This window comes from Ranitomeya imitator, chromosome 6 (genome assembly GCF_032444005.1).
Source record: "Ranitomeya imitator isolate aRanImi1 chromosome 6, aRanImi1.pri, whole genome shotgun sequence".
NCBI classification, from domain to species: Eukaryota; Metazoa; Chordata; class Amphibia; order Anura; family Dendrobatidae; genus Ranitomeya; species Ranitomeya imitator.
Window position 1 is genome coordinate 436,277,119 of NC_091287.1, and position 23,808 is coordinate 436,300,926.

Consider the following 23,808-nt stretch of genomic DNA (forward strand, 5'->3'; position numbering starts at 1 on the left):
CTATCATGTTCCAATACATGAAGATTTCCAAAAATTCCTGAGAGTAGCGGTGTCAATGGAGGGTAGCATTCACCATTTCCAGTTCAGAGCGCTCCCCTTTGGCTTATCAGCAGCTCCTACAGTGTTCACAAAGCTAGTGGCTGAGGTTATGGCGCACTTGCGAGAGGCCGACATCCTGATCATTCCCTACTTGGATGACTTCCTTATAGTAGGGAGCTCAGCAGACCATTGCCTGTCCCAGCTAGAAACAGCCACATCCAGACTGGAGCGTCTGGGGTGGATCATAAATTATGAGAAATCCCGTTTACAGCCTCAAAAAATACAAAGATTCTTAGGACTATCATTAAACTCAGAAACACAACAATGTTGTCTTTCACTCGACAAATCTTTACATATTCAGCAACAGGTGTCTAAGGCAATTGACAAACCATCCATGACCCTTAGACAGGCTATGTCTCTATTGGGTTCCTTAACTTCCTGCATTCCCGCTGTCCGTTGGGCCCAATTCCACACCAGACCATTACAAGCTGAGGTGCTGGTTAATGACAAAATCTTACAGGGGTCCCTGCAGAGTCAGGTTACTTTAGGTCCAAAAGCACTCTCATCTCTTAGGTGGTGGCTAGTCAGTGAAAACTTATCGGCGGGGGTTCCCTGGATGTGTCAGGTAACACGTGTGGTAACTACTGATGCTAGCCCTGCGGGTTGGGGAGCACACATGGATGACATGATGGTTCAGGGTCTATGGCCCCCTTCCCTAATATCAGCCTCCTCCAACCAGAAAGAATTAATGGCAGTAGAGCTTTCAGTAAAAAAATTCCTCTCATATCTGCAGGGTCATCATGTCAAGATCCTTTCGGACAACCGGGTGACGGTCGCGTACATAAATCATCAGGGTGGAACTCATTCCGAGTCACTGATGAGAGTGGCGGATCGTCTGTTCCAGACAGCAGAGAATCACTTTTTATCCCTATCCGCACTGCACATAAGAGGAAAGGAAAACGTCAAAGCGGACTTTCTAAGCCGCAACACCTTGAGACAAGGGGAGTGGTCCCTAAACAATTGCGTGTTCGATCAGATTGTCCACAAATGGGGACATCCAGATGTAGATCTATTTGCTACCAGGGACAACCGGAAGACAACAAAATTCTGTTCCCTAAGTCCCAGGGAAAATCCTCTAGCCGTAGACGCTTTTCTGGTCAATTGGGATTTTCAGCTGGCATACGCATTTCCTCCACTAGGCCTATTACCCTTGGTAGTCAGGAAGATAAGGGAGGATCGAGCCAGGGTTATATTGATTGCCCCATTCTGGCACAGAAGGGCCTGGTTCACTTGGCTCAGGATCATGTCAGTGGAGGATCCCTGGGTACTTCCAGAGATTCCGGATTTGCTCTACCAGGGGCCGATCAGTCATCCGCAAGTAAAGAACCTTCATTTAACGGCATGGATTTTGAAAGGGCGTTACTGAAAAACAAAGGGTTCTCCCCGAGTTTGATTGAAACCCTTATGAAAAGTAGGAAGCAGATAACCACAACAATCTACGCTAGAACCTGGCGAAAGTTTCTGGCCTCTTCTGATTTCAATTTAGAAGAAGGAATACCTGTAAAACAAATTTTAGAATTCCTGCAAAAAGGCTTAGAACTAGGTCTATCCACTAGTACTCTAAAGGTACAGGTCTCGGCCCTAGGGGCTCTATTCTCCTGTAACATTGCCAATAATTACTGGATCTCAAGGTTCATTAAGGCATCCAGTAGATCTAGACCCATTCAGAAAGATAGATCTATGCCTTGGGATCTCAACTTAGTCCTATCAGCATTGACTAAAGAGCCATTTGAACCTTTGCAAACGGCTTCAATTAAGGCACTATCCCTTAAGACAGCATTTCTGGTAGCAATTACATCTGCCCGTAGAGTAGGAGACATACAAGCTCTCTCCAGGGTATCCCCTTATACAGAGTTTCTACCAGACAGAGTAATCCTCAGACCGGACCCAGCCTATTTACCAAAAGTATCATCACGGTTTCACAGGTCACAAGAGATAATCTTACCATCCTTCCTCCCTAATCCTGCTAACCCTAAGGAAGAACTACTCCATACATTAGACGTTAGGAGATGCCTGCTAGAATACATCTCGGTTACCGACACATGGAAGAAAGATGATGCATTATTTTTATCTTTCCAAAATCCTAGAAAGGGACTTAGGGTACCGTCACACTATAACATTTCGATCGCTACGACGGTACGATTCGTGACGTTCCAGCGATATCGTTACGATATCGCTGTGTCTGACACGCAGCAGCGATCAGGGATCCTGCTGAGAATCGTACGTCGTAGCAGATCGTATGGAACTTTCTTTCATCGCTGGATCTCCCGCTGTCATCGCTAGATCGGTGTGTGTGACACCGATCTAGCGATCTAGCGATGCGATCCAGCGATGCGTTCGCTTGTAACCAGGGTAAACATCGGGTAACTAAGCGCAGGACCGCGCTTAGTTACCCGATGTTTACCCTGGTTACAAGCGTTAAACTAAAAAAAAACAAACAGCACATACTTACATTCTGGTGTCCGTCAGGTCCCTTGCCGTCTCTGCTTCTCGCACTGTGACTGCCGGCTGTAAAGTGAAAGCAGAGCACAGCGGCTGTGCTTTCACTTTCACTTTACGGCCGGCAGTCAGTGAGTGCAGGAAGCAGAGACTGCAAGGGACCTGACGGACACCAGAATGTAAGTATGTGCTGTTTGTTTTTTTTTAGTTTAACGCTTGTAACCAGGGTAAACATCGGGTAACTAAGCGCGGTCCTGCGCTTAGTTACCCGATGTTTACCCTGGTTACCTGGGGACCTCGGCATCGTTGGTCGCTGGAGAGCTGGCTGTGTGACAGCTCCCCAGCGACCACACTACGATTTACCTACGATCACGGCCAGGTCATATCGCTGGTCGTGATCGTAGGTAAATCGTATAGTGTGACGGTACCCTTAGGGTATCAAAATACACATTAGCAAAGTGGATTAGGGAGGCTATCTCTTTGGCTTATACTGCAGGTGGGGGTCCGGCTCCGCAGAATCTGAGGGCGCATTCCACCAGGGCCATGGCTACATCCTGGGCGGAAAAATCTGGAGTATCAATCGACCAGATATGTAAGGCGGCCACATGGTCATCCCCGTCCACCTTCTTTAAGCACTATAGGTTGGATTTGGGGGCTTCCTCTGATCTCACATTCGGGTTAAGGGTGCTACAGGCCATAGTCCCTCCCTAAGGTACCTTACATCTCTGTAATTCTCTCTGTCGTGCTGTCATGGGAGTCCGAGTAAAGCATTAAGCTACTTACTGGTAGCGGCGTTTCTCGGAGGCCATTGACAGCACCCTTAGTTCCCTCCCTATTCACTGGGGGTTGCACTTCCTATAGATGTATATATCTCACTCAGGATACCAGTTCCAAATATATAGCTGGAAATTTGTATATAATCTGTATATAATTGTATGTAGTGTATATTTTTTGTGCCACTAACCGCGGTAGTCCTCTCAAGACTCTGAAATACAACTGAGGCAAGGGAGAGGTACCGCCCTTTTGTATCTGTAGGTTTCCTGTTCCTAATGGGCGGATCCCCTCTCTCTGTCGTGCTGTCATGGGCCTCCGAGAAACGCCGCTACCAGTAAGTAGCTTAATGCTTTCTTGGAATCCCATCTCCACTATTTGCTCAGAGATGCCCCGGCATCCCTGCATAAACGGACATGTGGCGCGTCTTTCCAGACCGCAGCATGTCTATTTACAATGCGGAGACGCTCAGTCTCCGCAGCGTAAATTTCACATTCACTATCATTGGATAAAACCGCATTATCTTTATAGTCACATCGGTATTAAATGTGGGAACGCAGCTTACTACGCATGTTAGCTAATTTAAATAATGTCTTACCTTGTGCCACAGCCGGAAGTTCGTGTCCACTGCAGTTTTCTCAATGAGCTCAGCTGACCGCGAGAACTGCCGTGCACATGACTGCCGTGGTTATATCCGGTCACTTGCCAAGTTCTCACGATCAGCTGATCGTGATAACTGCTGTGCAGGTGACCGCTGGAGACCAAGTTATCTCTGGTGGTCATCTACAATCTCTGCTGTGTCTGGATGTCAGGCTGGATTATGGCATAATGCCACCCTTCAGCCTGATATCCAGATGTAGCAGAGCTGGACTCGTCATGGGACATTATGGATTATCTTCTCAGCGGACAGGTATGGTTTACTGTTGCTTTTTTTTATTTTACTTTTTTTACTGGAGATTGAGGGCTTCGGGGAATTAGGCGTTGCAGTAAGTATGGTTTAATTTAGAATATTAAAGGAGTCTGTGTGATTATTTCAATGAAAATACTTTATTCTGGCTGTGTCTTTATTTACATTATAACTATAGGATTAATAATGGAAAGGTGTTTTATAGACACCTCTCCATTACTAAGACGTGGGCTTGATGTCACCGGACAATACAAAGGTGACATCAACTCCACAAATATTACCCAGCTTTGCACCGCTTCAGGGCAAGAGGGAAGAGCTGGGTAGAGTGCCACAATTAGCCCATCTTTGGATGTGCCAATTATGGGTTGGCTGCGGACTTCTATTTTTAGGCTGGTGAGGGTCAGAATCCATGTGCCTCGCCAGCCTGAGAATACCGGGCCGCAGCTGTCTGCTTTTTCCTTGTCTGGCTAACAAATATAGGGTGACCCCCGCTCTATTTTTTTGGGGGAAGGGATCCCACTATTTTTTTTTTTTTGAACCATCCAAGGTAAGCGGACTGCTGCGGCCTGGTATTAGGCTGGTAAGGTTCATGGATATTGGATCCTTACCAGCCTGAAATACCAGTCCCAGTAGTCTACTTTACTCTGGCTGGTTAAAAAATATAGGGGGACTCCGTGCTTTTCTCCACTTCATGTGTTGTGTATGTCCAGCTGTGTCACAAGATTCTCTATTATGTAAATTAGTTCACATGCGTAGTAAGCTGCGTCCCCGCACTTAATATGCATGTGATTAGGAAGATAATGCGTTTTTACCGCATCTAATGATAGTGAATGGGTAATTTATGCAGCATAGACTGAGCGTCTCCACTACATAAATAGACATGCTGCGGTTTGGAAAGAAGCTCCACATGTCCATCTCCGCGGGTGTCGGTGCACGCATAGTGGGCATGGGACTTCTTGAAATCCCATCCACTATACCGTAACATGTGGCCGCTGTGGGTTGGACGCTGCAGATGCACTCCGCGTCCAACCCACAGCATTTACTGACCGTGGGAACATACCCCAATATAGTTGCAAAAAGGAAATCGCTTTTTTTTTTTCCCCTTCCCAAAAGCTAACTTTCAATTCGCTTTATTTCAAGTGATAGAAAAAAATGCATGCGGAAAAAACGCTTCAAAACACATGTAAAAAAAGGAGATGACCTGCCAGTGACCTCAGATGCAGACTTTACCTGCGTCAAAAGCTGAGCAAGTACTGAGCCATTCCTGACAGTGGGAACATACCCTAGGTCTTCAGGAACAAAACTCCATCATGTGAGTCCTTGTTGATGTGGTCATTGGTCTAACAACCAAATAAATTCCCAAACCTGCGATTTCAAGAATTACCTGATTATTCCGTATTTACAGCTTATTTACCACTCAATCTAAAAGCCTCTATATACATCGGTTTCATGGGGACCGGTTTTCCATTTGATGTCTTTCGGATCGTGATGAGCGGATGTGTTCAGATAATGTCTTATTCGAGCATCTGGATGTGCTTGTATTTTATGTCAGTCCATGCGGCTACATGAATTGCAGCTGTTAGACTCTACATGTGGGGATTGCCTGTTGGTTAGGCAGTCCTCACATAATATACGAGCACGCTCAGATAGCACCCGAGCATGCTTGGATAAGATGTTATCCGGGCACGTTCACTCATCACTAGTTTGGGGGGCTTCCTGGCAGATGATGTTGGGGGAGAGAGAAGGATCGGGAAGTTGAACTTCCAATGGTTGTTCTTCTTTTAAGATAAGCCGCTGCCCAGCTGCTTCCGCTTCTCTCCCCATTTAACGTGGGGATGGGGGAGAGGGGTCAGGGAGAGCGTTATTGGCTGTACAAATGTGCGACTGAAGTCTGTATTTTGTGTCTGGCAAGCTTAAATTGATTCTTTGCCAGAAGATATTGATAACTAATACTTGGGATATGTCATCGGCATCAGGTCGGTGGGGGTCCGACCGTCCAACACCCGGCACCACCATGATCAGCTGGATGTAATCCTTGTTCTGATCTGCGCTGTGCAGCTTTATTCGATGTGCAGTGGCCACTGCTGGGTGCCGCAGAGCACATCCTATTCAATACAGCTACTAACTGGTGAGGGATTGTGACCCCCAGAGATCTATTATAGATGATCTGTAGGTAATATCTTCTGACTGGGCTACCCCCTGAAGCCTCATGCACACAGCTGTATTACATCTCCATTATGTACAGTCCTAATGGGCTTCATGTGAAGTTCATTGGGCCTTAGTTAGAAAGGCTTTGATTTCATCCCAAGGATCTATCGGCTTGTGAAGGATTCTGCACAGCAGCACAAAAGTTGTATGACTTGAGAGAGAGAGAGAGAGAGAGAGAGAGAGAGAGAACCACAGACTCCATTGTCCATTGCCCCAGTGGAGCAGATGGGTGGAATTGGTTCTGTGGGACAACTCCTGAGTGCTTTTTGGACACACTGCAGAGGATTTAATTGTGTTTTACCCTAAATTGTGTTTTTGGATTGTGTACTTGTTGTTATTCTACTTGTAGTAATGGCTTTTTTTTCTGCTTTCTTAATAGGAGGATCACAATGTCTTTGTATCCATCACTTGAGGATCTTAAGGTCGACAAGGTCATTCAGGTAGGTAACATTCAGCTTTTAACCGGCCTTGTGTGACCTATCCTTAATGAGAGGGGTTCATCCCTTATCTCAGACTTGAGCCCAGGTTCATCTTCGCTAAGGAGACCTCCATACACGTGCAGGGGATTTCTGTGAAGCATGAGTACTGTATGGCTAAGGGTACCGTCACACAGTGGCACTTTGATCGCTAGGACGGCACGATCCGTGACGTTCCAGCGATATCGTTACGATCTCGCTGTGTCTGACACGCTACTGCGATCAGGGACCCCGCTGAGAATCGTACGTCGTAGCAAATCGTTTGAAACTTTCTTTCGTCGCTGGATCTCCCGCTGACATCGCTGAATCGGCGTGTGTGACGCCGATTCAGCGATGTCTTCACTTGTAACCAGGGTAAACATCGGGTTACTAAGCGCAGGGCCGCGCTTAGTAACCCGATGTTTACCCTGGTTACCAGCGTAAACGTTAAAAAAACAAACACTACATACTTACCTTCAGCTGTCTGTCCCCGGCGCTGTGCTTCTCTGCACTCCTCCTGCATCCTGTGTCAGCGCCGGCCAGCCGGAAAGCAGAGCGGTGACGTCACCGCTCTGCTTTCCGGCTGACCGGCGCTGACAGTGCAGAGGAAAGCAGAGCGCCGGAGGACAGACAGCTGAAGGTAAGTATGTAGTGTTTTTTTTTTTTTTAACGTTTACGCTGGTAACCAGGGTAAACATCGGGTTACTAAGCGCGGCCCTGCGCTTAGTAACCCGATGTTTACCCTGGTTACCGGGGACCTCGGGATCGTTGGTCGCTGGAGAGCTGTCTGTGTGACAGCTCTCCAGCGACCAAACAGCGACGCTGCAGCGATCGACATCGTTGTCGGTATCGCTGCAGCGTCGCTTAGTGTGACAGTACCCTAAGGTTAGTCTCTGACTATAGTGACCCTATAAAGTGCTAATGTGCTGGGTTCCTTGTCTTTTACATGGCCAATACACTTTCTGCACTGACCTAGTGTAATTCACAGCTGATGTTTGTGATAACAGATAAAACCTTGTCTGGATCGTTCTGCTGGGAACGCTTTCTCTGGACAGTGGATTACTAAAGATTTTTCATTGAGATGAGGAGCCATGTAAAGGCCGGACTTTCTGTGCTGGAAGGAGATAATAGAGAGCAGTGGACGGGAGCCAAGTTCTGGCTGAATAATTTGTGTCCTTCTGAATACGGGAATATTTGTATGCCAGCTATCCCCCTCGGACTGGTAAAGTGGACCATTAGTATAGTTTATAGTACCCTTTTTAACTCTTAATGGATGGATTAGTTTTACATTAGTAATGTATGACATTGTCTGAGGAGCTGTATTCCTCCTACCAGAGATAAATGGCCATTGACTGTTTTTAGCTCCACCGCTGACTTGTCTCCATTTATTTCCCATTGCTGATGAGCTGGAAATGTTTCCCTCCCCAACTCAGAAGGTGTAGAGATGCATTTCTGAGGCATGCAATTTCTGTGTTTCCTTGCGCTATTCTGGGTGATGCTAAAAGGTTTGGTTTTGTGAAATCTAAATCCAATAAAACGTCAAGTTATGAGAGGACGTAAGGATGTACCTCATTGGTTGTATTGTCGAAATCTTGCAGAACCGCATCAGATGAAGCTCGTAGACAATAACTAGAATGGTTTATTACAATATGTATTTCTTATTTCGCAGGCACAGACAGCGTTTGCAACAAATCCAGCGACGCCAGCAATATTATCGGAGGCTGCAGCACCGTCATCTGCCTCTCAGTATGGAGGTACTATCACAGCTGCAGAATTCATTGCGTTTGCTTGAATTACTTCTCTCCATTTAGACACCTTAGGTAGAGGTCAGGTACCCATGTTACATAGTGATCTGCTCCACACCCAGAAGGTCTTAGATAGGGGACCCGTTGTTTGGATCAGTGGTACTGTATGAAGATTTAACTGAGCCTGGCCAGTCGATTTTGGCATCTCACTCCCTGGTGCAGGGGTCGTCCTGTAAGCGCCATAATGTGTCCGGGGGGACTTAACTTACATGCGGGCATGACTAGCGGAGTCATTCTACATGGTCGGACAGCTGCTGTGCACCCTGGGTCTGTGAATGCGCATCAACCAGGATTAAAAAGAAATAGTGGTATCTTGGATAGGATTGTCTCCACATGACAACTTCTATTTGTGACGGCTTCTTAAGAGTTGTCCAATACTGGCTGACACCTTATTAATTGCTCCAGTGCGATGCAAAATAAACATACTTTCTGGATTGGCACCACTCTAAACAGCGTGTTCCCTCCCTGCTGGTTTTATAACATAAGCAATGTCTCTTGACCACTGCAACCAGTCAGGAGCTATTCTTTGTCATGAGATTGGTGCAGTACACAGGGTTCAGAGCAGAGGCACAATACTGAACAGGGAGGTAAATATATATCCATCAGTACAGACCACAAGTTTGGACACACCTTCTCATTTAAAGATTTTTCTGTATTTTCATGACAATTAAAATTGTACAGCCACACTGAAGGCATCAAAACTATGAATTAACACATGTGGAATTATATACTTAATTTCAGTTGTTTCACACTTTTTTGTTATGTCTTATATTCTAGGTTCTTCAAAATAACCACCTTTTTGATTTGATGAGTGCTTTGCACACTCTTGACATTCTCTTGATGAGCTTCAAGAGGTAGTCACCGGGAATGGTTTTCACTTCACAAGTGTGCTGTGTCAGGTTTAATAAGTGCGATTTCTTGCCTTATAAATGGGGTTGAGACCATCAGTTGTGTTGTGTAGAAGTCTGGTGGATACACAGCTGATATTCCTACTGAATAGACTGTTAGAATGTTTTTCTTGCCATAATACAAATTCTAAGTAAAGAAAAACAAGTAGCCATTATTACTTTAAGAAATGAAGGCCAGTCAGTCTGAAATTTTGGGAAAACTTTGAAGTGTCCCCAAGTACAGTGGCAAAAACCATCAAGCGCTACAAAGAAACTGGCTCACATGAGGACCGCCCCAGGAAAGGAAGACCAAGAGTCACCTCTGCTTCTGAGGATAAGTTTATCTGGGTCACCAGCCTCAGAAATCGCAGGTTAACAGCAGCTCAGATTAGAGACCAGGTCAATACCACACAGAGTTCTTGCAGCAGACACATCCCTTAACAACTGTTAAAGGGAACCCGTCACCCCCAAAATCAAAGGTGAGCTAAGCCCACCGGCATAAGGGGCATATCTACAGCCCCCGATGTATCCTGAAAGATGAGAAAAAGAGGTTAGATTATACTCAACCAGGGGCGTTCCCGCTGCAGTCCGGTCCGATGGGTGTCCGGTCCGGTCCAGCGCCTCCCATCTTCTTACGAGGACATCCTCTTCTTGTCTTCACGCTGCGGCTCCGGCACAGACGTACTTTGTCCGCCCTGTTGAGGACAGAGCAAAGTACTGCAGTGCGCAGGCGCCGGGAAAGGTCAGAGAGGCCTGGAGCCTGCGCACTGCAGTACTTTGCTCTGTCCTCAACAGGGCAGACAAAGTACGCTGGAGCCGGAACCGCAGCGTGAAGACAAGAGGAGGACGTCATCGTAAGAAGATGGGAGCATTCCAGAATGCTGTAGATAAGCCCCTGATGCTGGTGGGCTTAGCTCGCCTTCGATTTTGGGGGTGACCGGTTCCCTTTAAGAGGAGACTTTGTGCAGCAGGCCTTCATGGTAAAATAGCTGCTAGGAAACCACTGCGAAGGACGGGCAACAAGCAGAAGAGACTTGTTTGGGCTAAAGAACACAAAGAATGGACATTAGACCAGTGGAAATCTGTGCTTTGGTTTCATGAGTCCAAATTTGAGATCTTTGGTTCCAACCACCTTGTCTTTGTGCGACGCAGAAAAGGTGAACGGATGGACTCTACATGCCTGGTTCCCACTGTGAAGCATGGAGGAAGAGGTGTGATGGTGTGGGGGTGCTTTGCTGGTGACACTGTTGGGGATTTATTCAAAATTGAAGGCATACTGAACCAGCATGGCTACCACAGCATCTTGCAGCGGCATGCTATTCCATCCGGTTTGCGTTTAGTTGGACCATCATTTATTTTTCAACAGGACAATGACCCCAAACACACTTCCAGGCTGTGTAAGGGCTATTTGACCAAGAAGGAGAGTGATAGGGTGCTACGCCAGATGACCTGGCCTCCAGAGTTACCAGACCTGAACCCAATCGAGATGGTTTGGGGTGAGCTGGACCGCAGAGTGAAGGCAAAAGAACCAACAAGTGCTAAGCATCTCTGGGAACTCCTTCAAGATTGTTGGAAGACCATTTCCGGTAACTACCTGTTGAAGCTCATCAAGAGAATGCCAAGAGTGTGCAAAACAGTCATCAAAGCAAAAGCTAGCTACTTTGAAAAACCTAAAATATAAGACACATTTTCAGTTGCTTCACACTTTTTTGTTAAGTATATAATTCCACATGTGTTATTTCATAGTTTTGATGCCTTCAGTGTGAATGTACAATTTTCATAGTCATGAAAAAACAGAAAAATCTTTAAGAGGGGGTGTGTCCAAACTTTTGCTCTGTGTGTGTGTGTATGTGTATATATATATATATATATATATATATATATATATATATATATATATATATATATATATATATATATATATATATATATATATATCTCTCTATCCAGTTGCTATGTATATATGAAAATGTTGAGCTATTGCAGAGAAGGTTAATATTCCTTGCCTTGTCTAGGATTGTACCCAAAACTGTACCCAGAGCTTTCTCAATACATGGGATTAAACCTGAGTGAAGATGAAATACACAAGAACATGTCTATGGTGCCCTCGGCTGGGGTGAGTACATTGCAGCATAGTGATCTGATTGTACAGCTTCCTTTAGTGATGTGTAACATGTAACTATAAACCAAATGGCCTCCTTTGGGTTTGCACATAAATAATACATGAGCAATACACCAGGTTTCTGGGCACTTGTTGCTTCCTTTCTTATAATAAAAACAAAAAGACAGGTAAGCCGGCTATAGACCATGCATAGAACTGTAGCGGGCTTCCCTGATCAATTCTGACTGCAGTGAGGATGAACACCAACCCTTGTTCTGAATAATGAAAGTTGCTGCAATGGGGTTAACTGTTGTTGGATATTTCTCACCTATTCTGTGATTAAATAGTACTTCTCTTTGGTAGAAAATGCTTTTGAATTTCACTCAAATACTTCTGCATCCAAAGTATTAGATCTATCTGATGTTTCAGCAGCAAATCTGAATTAGGCCGGATTCACACATCTTGACATTTCTGGGACTTTTGGTTTTCAAGTGTCTGTGTGTGTACTATGTGTGACAGCTGTGGGAAGTGGCGTACAGTTGCCTATGCTCATCATTCTCCCCTGCCGGCGATCAGCATGAGTAGGGGAGAATGTTGAGTTATATTCCACTGATAACAGCGAGAGCAAGTGGTGGCTGATGGGACAGTTACTCACTAGCCAACACCTGCTGCCGCTAATAACAGTGCAAGCAGTCTGCGGCTGAAGGCAGTATTCATCAGCTGTCGCCTGCTCAATAAATTAATTAAAAATCCGGCTTGGGTTTCCTGTATTTTTGATTACCAGCCAGGCAAAACTAACAGCTGCGGGTTGCAACTCTCATCTTCAGCAAGGCTGGTTATCAAGAATAGAGGGGTCCCCATGCTGTATTTTAAAATTATTTAAATAAAAAATTTAAAAATATTGCATGGGGTCCCTCCACCTCCCAAGTTTTTGTCAACTAGTCTTTCTAAAGCTGACAGCTGGGGGCTGTTAAGGGGCCATGGATATTTTCCCCACCCAACCTAAAAATAGCAGCCCAGAAAAGACAAATCTGTTAGATGCACCAATTCTGGCACTTTGCCCAGCTCTTCCCACTTGCCCTGTAGAGGTGGCAAGTGGGGTAGATGTCACCTGTGTATTGCCTGGTGACATCAAGCCCACGGCTTGGTAATGGGTAGGCGTCTATAAGACACCTATCTATTACTAATCCTATAGTTGTATTGTAAATACACAGCAAGAATAAAGTGTTTTATTTGAAATTAAAACATACTTTTTTCCATTTTTATTTAAAGTTAATAATCGGTTATACTCACGTAATACCCATTCTATTGAATCCCTCGTCTCCTGTAATAAAATAAAAGAATAACCATATCCTACACCTGTCTGACGCTTTAATCCATGTCTGGGGATAAATAGTTTTCAACCTGGACGGTGCCAAGATGCAACTGTCCTGGCTGAGAACCACTGATGAATGAGCTGCTGCGAGCGCAGCATCAGTGAGTAGTGGTGAACTCACCGAGCTGAATTGCGGTGAACTCTGTGACTTTTTCTCACGATGCTGAGGCTACCACAGTTTAGCCCAGCTGGGAATGCAGCCTCAGTGACCTGCTATAACCTTGATGATGTCAAATTGATTTCAAATAAGACTTTATACTTGCTGTGTCTTTATTCACAATACAACTATAAGATTAGTAATGGATAGGTGTCCTATAGATGCCTCTCCATTACTAAGTCATGGACTTGATGTCACCAGACAATGCAAAGATGACCTCAACCCCACAAATATTGTCCTGTAGGGATGGAAAGTGGTAAGAACCAGCAAAGCTCCAGAATTGGTGCCTCTAATTGATGTGCCTTCTCTGGGCAGCTATTTTTAGGTTGAGGGGCCAATATCCATGTCCCCCTTGCCAACCTGAGAATATCGGCCCCTAGCAATCTGCTTTAGCTTGGCTGGTTGTTGCTTTTTAAAATTATTTATTTAAATAACTTAAAACAAAAATAAAACCAGAACCTCTGTTCTTGATAACCAGCTTTGCTGAAACTGACAGCCCACAGCTTTTGAGGTTTGCCTGGCTGGTTATCAAAAATACAGGGAAACCCACTCCGGTTTTATTTTAGTTATAGTGCAGGCAGCTGCTGATGCATTCTCCCAACAGCCTCTACCTGTTCTCACTGTTATTAGAGGCAGGGGTAGACGGATGTGAGAATAGTCCCATCAGCTGCCACCTGCTCTCGCTGTTATCAGTTGAATAGAATTCTCAACATTCTCCCGTGCTTGCACGGATCGCCAGCAGAGCAGGGGAGAATGAGAGCTGTCTTTAGCACCTGGCACCGGGGAACAGCACTAACTGTACCGCTACTTCTCAGGCGATGGTACGTATCACACTGGTAACATCCCTGTGTTTCATCCGTGTGCTTGTGTGGGATGTTTTGTGGCTCATGCTGCTGTGTGTATATATGTATGTATGTATGTATGTATGTATGTATATGGACATGTCAACGTATTTTGCCCAGACACCCGGTCCGTGGACACAAACTGACATGTGCACAGACCCATTCACTTGAATAGGTCTATGTGTGTAAGTGTCTCTGATACATGTTAAAACTGTCACCACTCTTACCGGACACGCTGATGTATAAAGGAGACCTTAAGTGGGTATTCTGCAATCTTACAAAAGTGAGTTATGATCAAGAAATGCCTAAAATATCACGGTACTCCACTAGTTTGTACTGTGTAAATTACATTAGGGAAAGTAAGACCTATTCAGATGATGTTGGGTTACATAGACTTTAGCCTTCATTCACACTTGTACAATCCACTATTCCAGGTTTCTGTGGACTCGCACCGACCAAGATCTATTTAAATGAAGCCAATGGTTTTGGTTTTTTTTTTTTTTTTCTTGAGACATTCAGAGAACATCTTGTGCCAATTTTTCTTTGATTCCAACAGAATTCCCTATGTAGTTCTCACTGGAGAGCGCTGTGTAGGACTGAACCTGACCTAACCGTTTAGTGAGATTTCCATGGAAACTTTGCATCCAGCCTGAGATTTGCATACTTGCAGTAACTTTCGTTAGATGAAAGTTTAATGCAAATAGTGATCTTCTGATACGCCTCAGACATTTTCTTTATAATATCCTCTTTGTAATTCTCCAGATGCAGGTAGCAAGACCATCAGCAGTGAATAATATGGTGGCTCCTGTAAGCGGAAGTGATGTTGGAATCCGCAGAGCAGAGATAAAGCAGGGGCTTCGGGAGCTGATCTTGTGTAAAGACCAGGATGGAAAGATTGGTCTCCGCCTTAAGTCCATTGACAATGTAAGTTTTGGATCTGTCAGTGCAGGGTTAAGACCAGATTTGGTCTTATATAAGTGTATTTTCTATTTCAGGGTATTTTTGTGCAGCTCGTACAAACCAACTCTCCAGCATCTTTAGCTGGTCTCAAATTTGGTGATCAAGTTTTGCAGATCAATAGCGAAAACTGTGCCGGCTGGAGCTCTGAAAAGTCTCACAAATTCCTAAAGCAGGCTGCAGGAGACCGAATAAATATGGTGGTGAGAGACAGGTGGGTACAATGATCCTCTAATAGAACCCAACAGGAAGGAGACATACAAGACTTAATTTTAAACTTTAGTTTTGGATTCAATTTGATGTTTGCACCATATTCCTCAATGAACGTCGGTTCCAGACAAGCATATTACTGGATCATTTGGCTACAATTGTCATGTGAGTGCACAGTTACTGGCCTCAGCTGTGACGCTCGCATGTACAGCTCATGACGTCTGATGAATGAAGCAGACCGTTCGGGTCTTTGATCCGCGGTCAGGCCAGAACTTAAATCATGCCTGTGGTATGGCTAGAAAAACTGTTGGGGTGTTAATGCCTAATTATATCTGATTAAAAGGCATCCTGACCCACCAATGCTAAACAAAAATACCCACCACAATGCTTTATCTGCAGTTGTGGCTTTAGATAAGTGATGGTGGCATTAATAACACTTTAAGGAAACAGGATTTTCCAACCAAGCAAGTCGGTACAATTCGATGCCAGACATGTTCCCATCCCACCTGTTTCAGCATTTCCTCTTTTTGATTATAGATTTTTATCAGTTTGGATAATTACAAGTTTTATATATTTTTTTACAATTGTGTAAAAGCTACTTGAGACACTCTACTTTTTTTTTTTTTTTTAGTATTGTTAGGGGACTTAAAACTATTCAGTACTCTACAATGTTATAGCGTTTTTGTATGGGACGGGGGTTGGGGGCGATGGCAGCGGCATTTGAGGTTGAATCTGCACCCACGCAAATGAGGCTCAGAGAGGTGGCGCTGCTTTAGGAAGACAAACTCGTAACCTCTTTTTAACGTCTGATTAATGGATTTTATAAAATCTAGTCTTTTGATTTTCGTTGGTGGAACAAGTAATCGTAATTGCACACATTGAACTGTTTTAGGCCCTTTGAACGCACCATCACAATGCACAAAGACAGCAGCGGTCACGTTGGCTTCATTTTCAAAAATGGCAAAATATCTTCCATTGTTAAAGACAGCTCCGCTGCAAGAAATGGGCTTCTAACTGAACACAACCTGTGCGAAATTAACGGCCAGAATGTCATCGGACTAAAGGTACGTTGTGCTCCCTGTGCGGTATGTCATGTATGTAGGAGCACGTTTCTTCTGATAGATTGGACCCTGCTTAATACAATTTCATACAAAACTAGAACCTCTGTTCAATTTACCAGAGTGCTGCTGCCTTCTTGGCCCAAATAACGAGACAAGGAATGTAGGTCATTAATGCACCCTAGTTCTGGCTTTAGCCTAAAGTTATGAACTTGTTTTGGGGCCTTTTTTTTTTTTTTTCCATCCTTTCCCTGGAGGACCCCCTACCCTTCAACATGTCATTGCAGAAGAACTGGGAACTGGTAAATTGCTTTATGTAACACTCTCTTGTTTTTTTTTTCTCATAGTTTAATGGGGGTAAAAGTGTTGAGTGATAGTGGCAGATGTCCTTGTACAATGTGAGGAACCTCATGGGATGCACGCAGCGTGTGCCCAGGTGGATGAGGGTATAAAAATGTTGCTAGTAGTCCAGTTACAAGGATTGTGGAGGCATGGATCTGCCGGCTGATTGAAGAGTAGTACATCATTTCTCATCCACTGTTTCTCTCGGCCTCTGACACTGCACCATGGTCTATGAACCTACATTTTTCCTCAAACGTTTAAAATTAAATCATTTGATTAAAATACATATTGATCCATTGACTGTCTGCCCTTGTTCTGTTGGCCTTTTTGAGGGTTGTATCTCTAGGACATGGCATAATCTGTCTTATTGTTGCATTATCTACAGTAAAATGCCTTTAATGTCTGTTCCCGTGTAGTAAAATGTTAGTGTCTTTGTGCAGGATTCCCAAGTTGCTGACCTGCTTGCTGGCTCTGCCAACGTGGTTACCCTGACTGTAATGCCATCTTACATTTTTGAACACATGGTGAAAAGGTGAGTGAGACCCCTGAAATGTCTAAATGATTCATAGATCAAGCTCAGCTTTCTGGTTTCCCAGGAATGTCCTATGCCGGGTGTACTTGAGCCCCTGCTACATAGTCATGGTGCAACTACACAGAAAAAATTGGAGTACTACGTCCCGAAATGAATAAAAAGGTATAAATTTATTTAACATATACTCGTACGAAAAAACATTAACCTAAATCCCAAAAATTATATAACCGTACTAGAGACATAAAGCAGCAAGATCAAGTAGAAAGTGGCGCAAGTGTTCCAATTAGAACGGGCAAATATATAGTAAAGTGCTTAGTGCATATTTCCAATGGGAGTAAGCATAGTGGATATCATTGCCTTAGTGCGTATAAAGGACCTAGGTCTAGAGTCCCAAACACTCTAAAGATTTTTACCCATGTCCTGTTAATGCAGAGCACGTACCACGCCGCCACCGACGCGCGTTTCCCGTTCGCTTCTTCGAGGTGCAGTGATATCCACTATGCTTACTCCCTTTGGAAATATGCACTAAGCACTTTATTATACAGAACATTTTCCCGTTATAATTGGAACACTTGCGCCATTTTCTACCTGATCTTGCTGCTTTGTCTCTAGTACTGTTAAATCCCCCAAATTATATAGGTTATTTTTTTTTGTATGAGTATATGTTAAATACATTTTTACCTTTTTATTAATTTTGGGACTCAGTACTCCAATTTTTTGTGTATTTGCATTTAGGAGTGTCCTACTTCAATGTTGTGCCATAGATCTGGCCACGTGGCCTTTCATCTGTTTTCCTATTGTTTCTTGATGGTTCCATATATGGTCTGTATTGGTCTTAGTCATGGCACAGTATACAGCAATATAATGAAACAACCAAAATAGCACATAGTAGTTTGTCCTAGAACCAATTATATTATGGTGAAACTATTGCAACTTGATTTTTTTTTTTTTTTTGGAAATCGCTTTTAAGTTGCTGATCTCTGGAGGTCTGAATGCTGGAATCCCACTCCAGCAATTTTGAGTGTCTTTGTAACCCCAAGTAAGGGGCTTTGCAGCCCTGTCCTGAATGGAGTTTTGGCCGGGCATGCGTACCACCACTCCATTTAGGACTGGGCTGTAGAGTCCCATTTTAGGGCTTCCAAAACCCCACTGTAAGGAGTGCTGGGGGGATTCATTGGCCAGTCCCTATGTGATCAACAATTTATTCCCTATACTGTGGATTTTTGGGTAGTAACTCATTAAAAGCATAACACCTCTGTTAGGCTGCAGCTACTGCCAAATTTTCTCAGCTGTAAAAACCACAGTGGATCTGGCTTTCTTTGCCCTACACTTCCTTTTGCATTATAATGGCATGCTGAAAATTTCAAATCCACATGTTGCATTTAGTTTAGTTAGGATTTTTCTCTGCAGCGCATACAGTGGCTTGCAAAAGTACTCAACCCCCACACCCTTTGGAATTTTACCCATTTTGTTACATCACAACCAGTATTTAAATATTTTTGTATTTTGATTTGTGGGTGATGCATCAATACTAAATTGTCATATTTGGTGAAGTGAGAAAAATATAGGCTTAAATTTATGGGCTGAAATAGCTAAACATTGGCATGTGCATATGTATTCACCCTGTTTGCTATGAAGCCCCTTAAAAAAAAAAAAAAGTCCACCTGTGTGCAATCTAAGTGACACATGGTCTGTCAGTATATACACTTTACCTTTTCTGAAAGGCCACAGAGGCTGCAACACCATTAAGAGGCACCACTAACCAAACACCACTATGAAGACCAAGGAGATCTCCCAATCAAGTCTGAGACAAAGTTGTGGAGAAGTACGTGTCAGGGTTGGGTTATTTAAAAAAAAAAAAAAAAATATCCCAATCTCTAATGAATCCCCAGAACACCATCAAGTCCATTATCAAATGGAAAAAAACATGGTAACACAACAAACCTGCCAAGAGAGGACCGCCCACCAAAACTCAGCCGGGGCAAGCAGGCAGCACAGGGACCTAAAGGTAACCCTGAAAGACCTGCAGAGTTCCCAAGCAGAGACTGGAGTATCTTGTCCATACGACCACAATAAGCTATACACTCCATAGAAGTGGTCTTTATGGAAGAGTGAGCAGAAAAAAAGTCTTTACTTACAATTTTTGTGTGTAAGGCTAGGGTCACATTGCGTTAGTGCAATCCGTTTAGCGCTAGCGGATTGCGCTAACGCAATGTTTTCTATGGGGCTGCGGTCGGGGTCGTGGTAACGTCCCCGCTCTCGCAGATCCCCGATCTGCGAGAGCAGGGAACGGACCGCGGGCGCGCCTCGGACGCTGCAAGCAGCGTCCGCGGCGCGCCAGGAATCACCGGCGCGTCGCTAGCGCGTGCCGAACATGGCACGCGCTAGTGAAGCGCGTTCCCATTGCCTTCAATGGGTGCGTTAATGGACGCGTTGCACGGCGTTAATTTCGCCGTGCAACGCTGTCCGTTAAACGCGGTCCCATAACGCAATGGGAACCCAGCCTAAGGTTCATTTTAAGTTTTCCAAAATAGATGTGAGAGTCTCCAAATGTACAGAGAAAGGTGCTGTGATCAGATGAGACCAAAATAGAACTTTTTGGCCACCAAGGTAAACTGTCTGGCGCCAAACCAACACAGCTCATCACCCCAAGAACACAATCTCCATAGTAAAACGGGGTAGATGGTGGTATGATGGTTCGGCAGCAGGGACAGAGAAAATGATCTGCGTTTACGTGAAGATGGATGGCGCAATATGCAGAGATATATATTCTTGTGATAAACCCGTTTCAGGCTGTCAGTGATTTGAGAATGGGATGGAGGTTTAACCCCTCTGTGACCTTAGACGTACTATCCCGTCGAGGTGCCCTGGGCTTATCTGACCCTGGACGGGATAGTACGTCATAGCGATCGGCAGCGCTCACGGGGGGAGCGCCGCCGATCGCGGCCGGGTGTCAGCTGCTTATCGCAGCTGACATCCGGCACTATGTGCCAGGAGTGGTCACGGACCGCCCCCGGCACATTAACCCCTGGCACACCGCGATCAAACATGATCGATGTGCAGGGAAGCACCGCGCAGGGAGGGGGCTCCCTGCGGGCTTCCCTGAGCCCCCCCAGCAACGCGATGTGATCGCATTGCTGCGGGGGTCTTACCTCCCTCCCTGCTCTAGCCCCGGATCCAAGATGGCCGCGGATCCGGGTCCTGCAGGGAGGGAGGTGGCTTCACAGCGCCTGCTCAGAGCAGGCACTGTGAAGCCTGCAGCACTGTAAGTCAGATCAGTGATCTGACAGAGTGCTGTGCAAACTGTCAGATCACTGATCTGTGATGTCCCCCCCTGGGACAAAGTAAAGTAAAAAAAAAAATTTTTTTCCAAATGTGTAAAAAAAAAAAAAAATTTTTCCAAAATAATGAAAAAAAAAAATTATTCCCATAAATACATTTCTTCATCTAAATAAAAAAAAAAACCCAATAAAAGTACATATATTTAGTATCGCCGCGTCCGTAACGACCCGACCTATAAAACTGTCCCACTAGTTAACCCCTTCAGAAAACACCGTAAGAAAAAAAAGAGGCAAAAAACAACGCTTTATCATACCGCCGAACAAAAAGTGGAATAACACGCGATCAAAAAGACAGATATAAATAACCATGGTACCGCTGAAAACGTCATCTTGTCCCACAAAAAACGAGCCGCCATACAGCATCATCAGCAAAAAAATAAAAAAGTTATAGTCCTGAGAATAAAGCGATGCCAAAATAATTATTTTTTCTGTAAAATAGTTTTTATCGTATAAAAGCGCCAAAACATAAAAAAATGATATAAATGAGGTGTCGCTGTAATCGTACTGACCCGAAGAATAAAACTGCTTCATCAATTTTACCAAACGCGGAACGGTATAAACGCCTCCCTCAATAGAAATTCATGAATAGCTGGTTTTTGGTCATTCTTCCTCACAAAAATCTGAATAAAAAGCGATCAAAAAATGTCACGTGCCCGAAAATGTTTTCAAGAAAAACGTCAACTCGTCCCGCAAAAAACAAGACCTCACATGACTCTGTGGACCAAAATATGGAAAAATTATAGCTCTCAAAATGTGGTATTGCAAAAAATATTTTTTGCAATAAAAAGCATCTTTCAGTGTGTGACGGCTGCCAATCATAAAAATCCGCTAAAAAACTCGCTATAAAAGTAAATCAAACCCCCCTTCATCACCCCCTTAGTTAGGGAAAAATAAAAAAAAGTATTTATTTCCATTTTCCCATTAGGGCTAGGGTTGGGGCTACAGTTAGGGTTCGGGTTGGGGCTAAAGTTTGGGTTTAGATTACATTTACGGTTGGGATTAGGGTTAGGGGTGTGTCAGGGTTAGAGGTGTGGTTAGGGTTACCGTTGGAATTAGGGTTAGGGGTGTGTTTAGATTAGGGTTTCAGTTATAATTGGGGGGTTTCCACTGTTTCGGCACATCAGGGGCTCTCCAAACATGTCATGGCGTCCGATCTCAATTCCAGCCAATTCTGCGTTGAAAAAGTAAAACAGTGCTCCTTCCCTTCCGAGCTCTCCCGTGTGCCCAAACAGGGGTTTACCCCAACATATGGGGTATCAACGTACTCAGGACAAATAGGACAACAACTTTTGTGGTCCAATTTCTCCTGTTACCCTTGGGAAAATACAAAACTGGGGGCTAAAAAATAATTTTTGTGGGAAAACAAAAAGATTTTTTATTTTCACGGCTCTGCGTTATAAACTGTAGTGAAAGTTATCACAACAAATCTAGATAAGTTCATTGAGGGGTCTAGTTTCCAATATGGGGTCACTTGTGGGGGGTTTCTACTGTTTAGGTACATTAGGGGCTCTGCAAACGCAATGTGACACCTGCAGACCAATCCATCTAAGGCCGGCTTCACACTCAGCGTATGAAAATACGGTCCGTATATTACGGCCGTAATACGCTGAAAAGTCCCGAAAATAGTGGTCCGTAGCTCCTCCGTAGGCAGGGTGTGTCAGCGTTTTTTGCGCATGGCATCCTCCGTATGTAATCCGTATGGCATCCGTACTGCGTGGTTTTCTCGCAGGCTTGCAAAACCAACATACCGCTATAGAAGTGATCCATGTGTCCCAAAAAAAAAATATATATATATATATATATATATATATATATCTCAGTAGACACATATATGTATATAAATATTTATTCCAGCGCTATACAGCTTGAAAGCCGGTAATTCAATTACCGGCTTTTTCTTTCTCCTTCCTAAAACCCGACATGATTTGAGACATGGTTTACATACAGTAAACCATGTCTTCTCTCCATTTTTTTTTGCAGATTCCACACTACTAATGTCTGTAGTGTGTATCTGCAAAATTTGGCCGTTCTAGCTCTTAAAATAAAGGGTTAAGTGGCGGAAAAAATTGGCGTGGGCTCCCGCACAATTTTCTCCGCCAGAGTAGTAAAGCCAGTGACTGAGGGCAGATATTAATAGCCTGGAGAGGGTCCATGGTTATTGCCCCCCCCCCCCCCCCCCCCCGGCTAAAAACACCTGCCCCCAGCCACCCCAGAAAAGGCACATCTGGAAGATGCGCCTATTCTGGCACTTGGCCACTCTCTTCCCATTCCCGTGTAGCGGTGGGATATGGGGTAATGAAGGGTTAATGCCACCTTGCTATTGTAAGGTGACATTAAGCCTAATTAATAATGGAGAGGCGTCAATTATGACACCTATCCATTATTAATCCAATTGTAGTAAAGGGTTAAATAAAACACAAACACATTATTTAAAATTATTTTAATGAAATAAAAACAATGGTTGTTGGAGTATTTTATTCTACGCCCAATCCAGTCACTGAAGACCCTCGTTCTGTAAGTAAAAAAACATAATAAACCAACAATATACTTACCCTCCGCAGATCTGTAACGTCCAACGATGTAAATCCTTCTGAAGGGGTTAAAACATTTTGCAGCAAGGAGTTCCGCTAATGCAGGCTGCTCCTTGCTGCAAAACCCCGGGGAATGAAGCTAAAAATAGGTCAATGATCTATATTTGGCTTCATTTGCGGTGAGGCGCCCTCTGCTGGATGTTCATAGATCGTGGGAACTTTCCTAGAAAGCCACTTTTCCGCAAAATTTGGGGGAACAAAAGTGCTTCTTATAATCCGAAAAATACGTAAGTGTTTTGGAGTGGTCTAATCAAAGCCCAGACCTTAATCTAATTGAGAATCTGCGGTCAGAAATGAAGACTGCTGTTCACCAGAGAAAACCATCTAACTTGAAGGAGCTGGAGTAGTTTTGCCTTGAGGAATGGGCAACAATCCCAGTGGAAAGCGCAGACACCTATCCAAAGCAACTTGCAGTTGTAATTGCTGCAAAAGGAGGCTCTACAAAGTGCTGACTTTAGGGGGTGAATAGTTATGCACATTGACGTTTTCAGTTATTGTTTTTCCTAATTGTGGTTTGCTTCACAATAAAAAGAAAACCAGATGTTCACAGTTGTAGGAATGTTCTTTACATGTACTGATGCAACCCTCCAAAAGAAGAAAAAAAAAAGTGTAAATGACTTTCTGTAAAATCTCACCCACCATACTGTTACACACAGCAGATTTCCTCTACAAAGAATCTACCACGGTTGATGATGGGGAAAATCAAAAATGTCTGTAATATGAATACTGTG

General features: G+C 44.1%; 1 protein-coding gene across 1 annotated transcript in view; it reads left to right on the plus strand.

Moving 5' to 3' along the window:
• The window catches only part of SDCBP (syndecan binding protein), a 51,854-nt gene that overhangs the window by 25,529 nt on the left and 2,517 nt on the right, over positions 1-23,808 (plus strand). The window contains exons 2-8 of the mRNA XM_069731379.1: positions 6,804-6,864; positions 8,549-8,633; positions 11,587-11,687; positions 14,809-14,970; positions 15,042-15,217; positions 16,106-16,277; positions 17,054-17,145. Coding sequence (XP_069587480.1) covers positions 6,814-6,864; positions 8,549-8,633; positions 11,587-11,687; positions 14,809-14,970; positions 15,042-15,217; positions 16,106-16,277; positions 17,054-17,145 — 839 coding nt within the window. The 5' untranslated portion in view covers positions 6,804-6,813. The remainder of the gene's footprint in view (positions 1-6,803; positions 6,865-8,548; positions 8,634-11,586; positions 11,688-14,808; positions 14,971-15,041; positions 15,218-16,105; positions 16,278-17,053; positions 17,146-23,808) is intronic.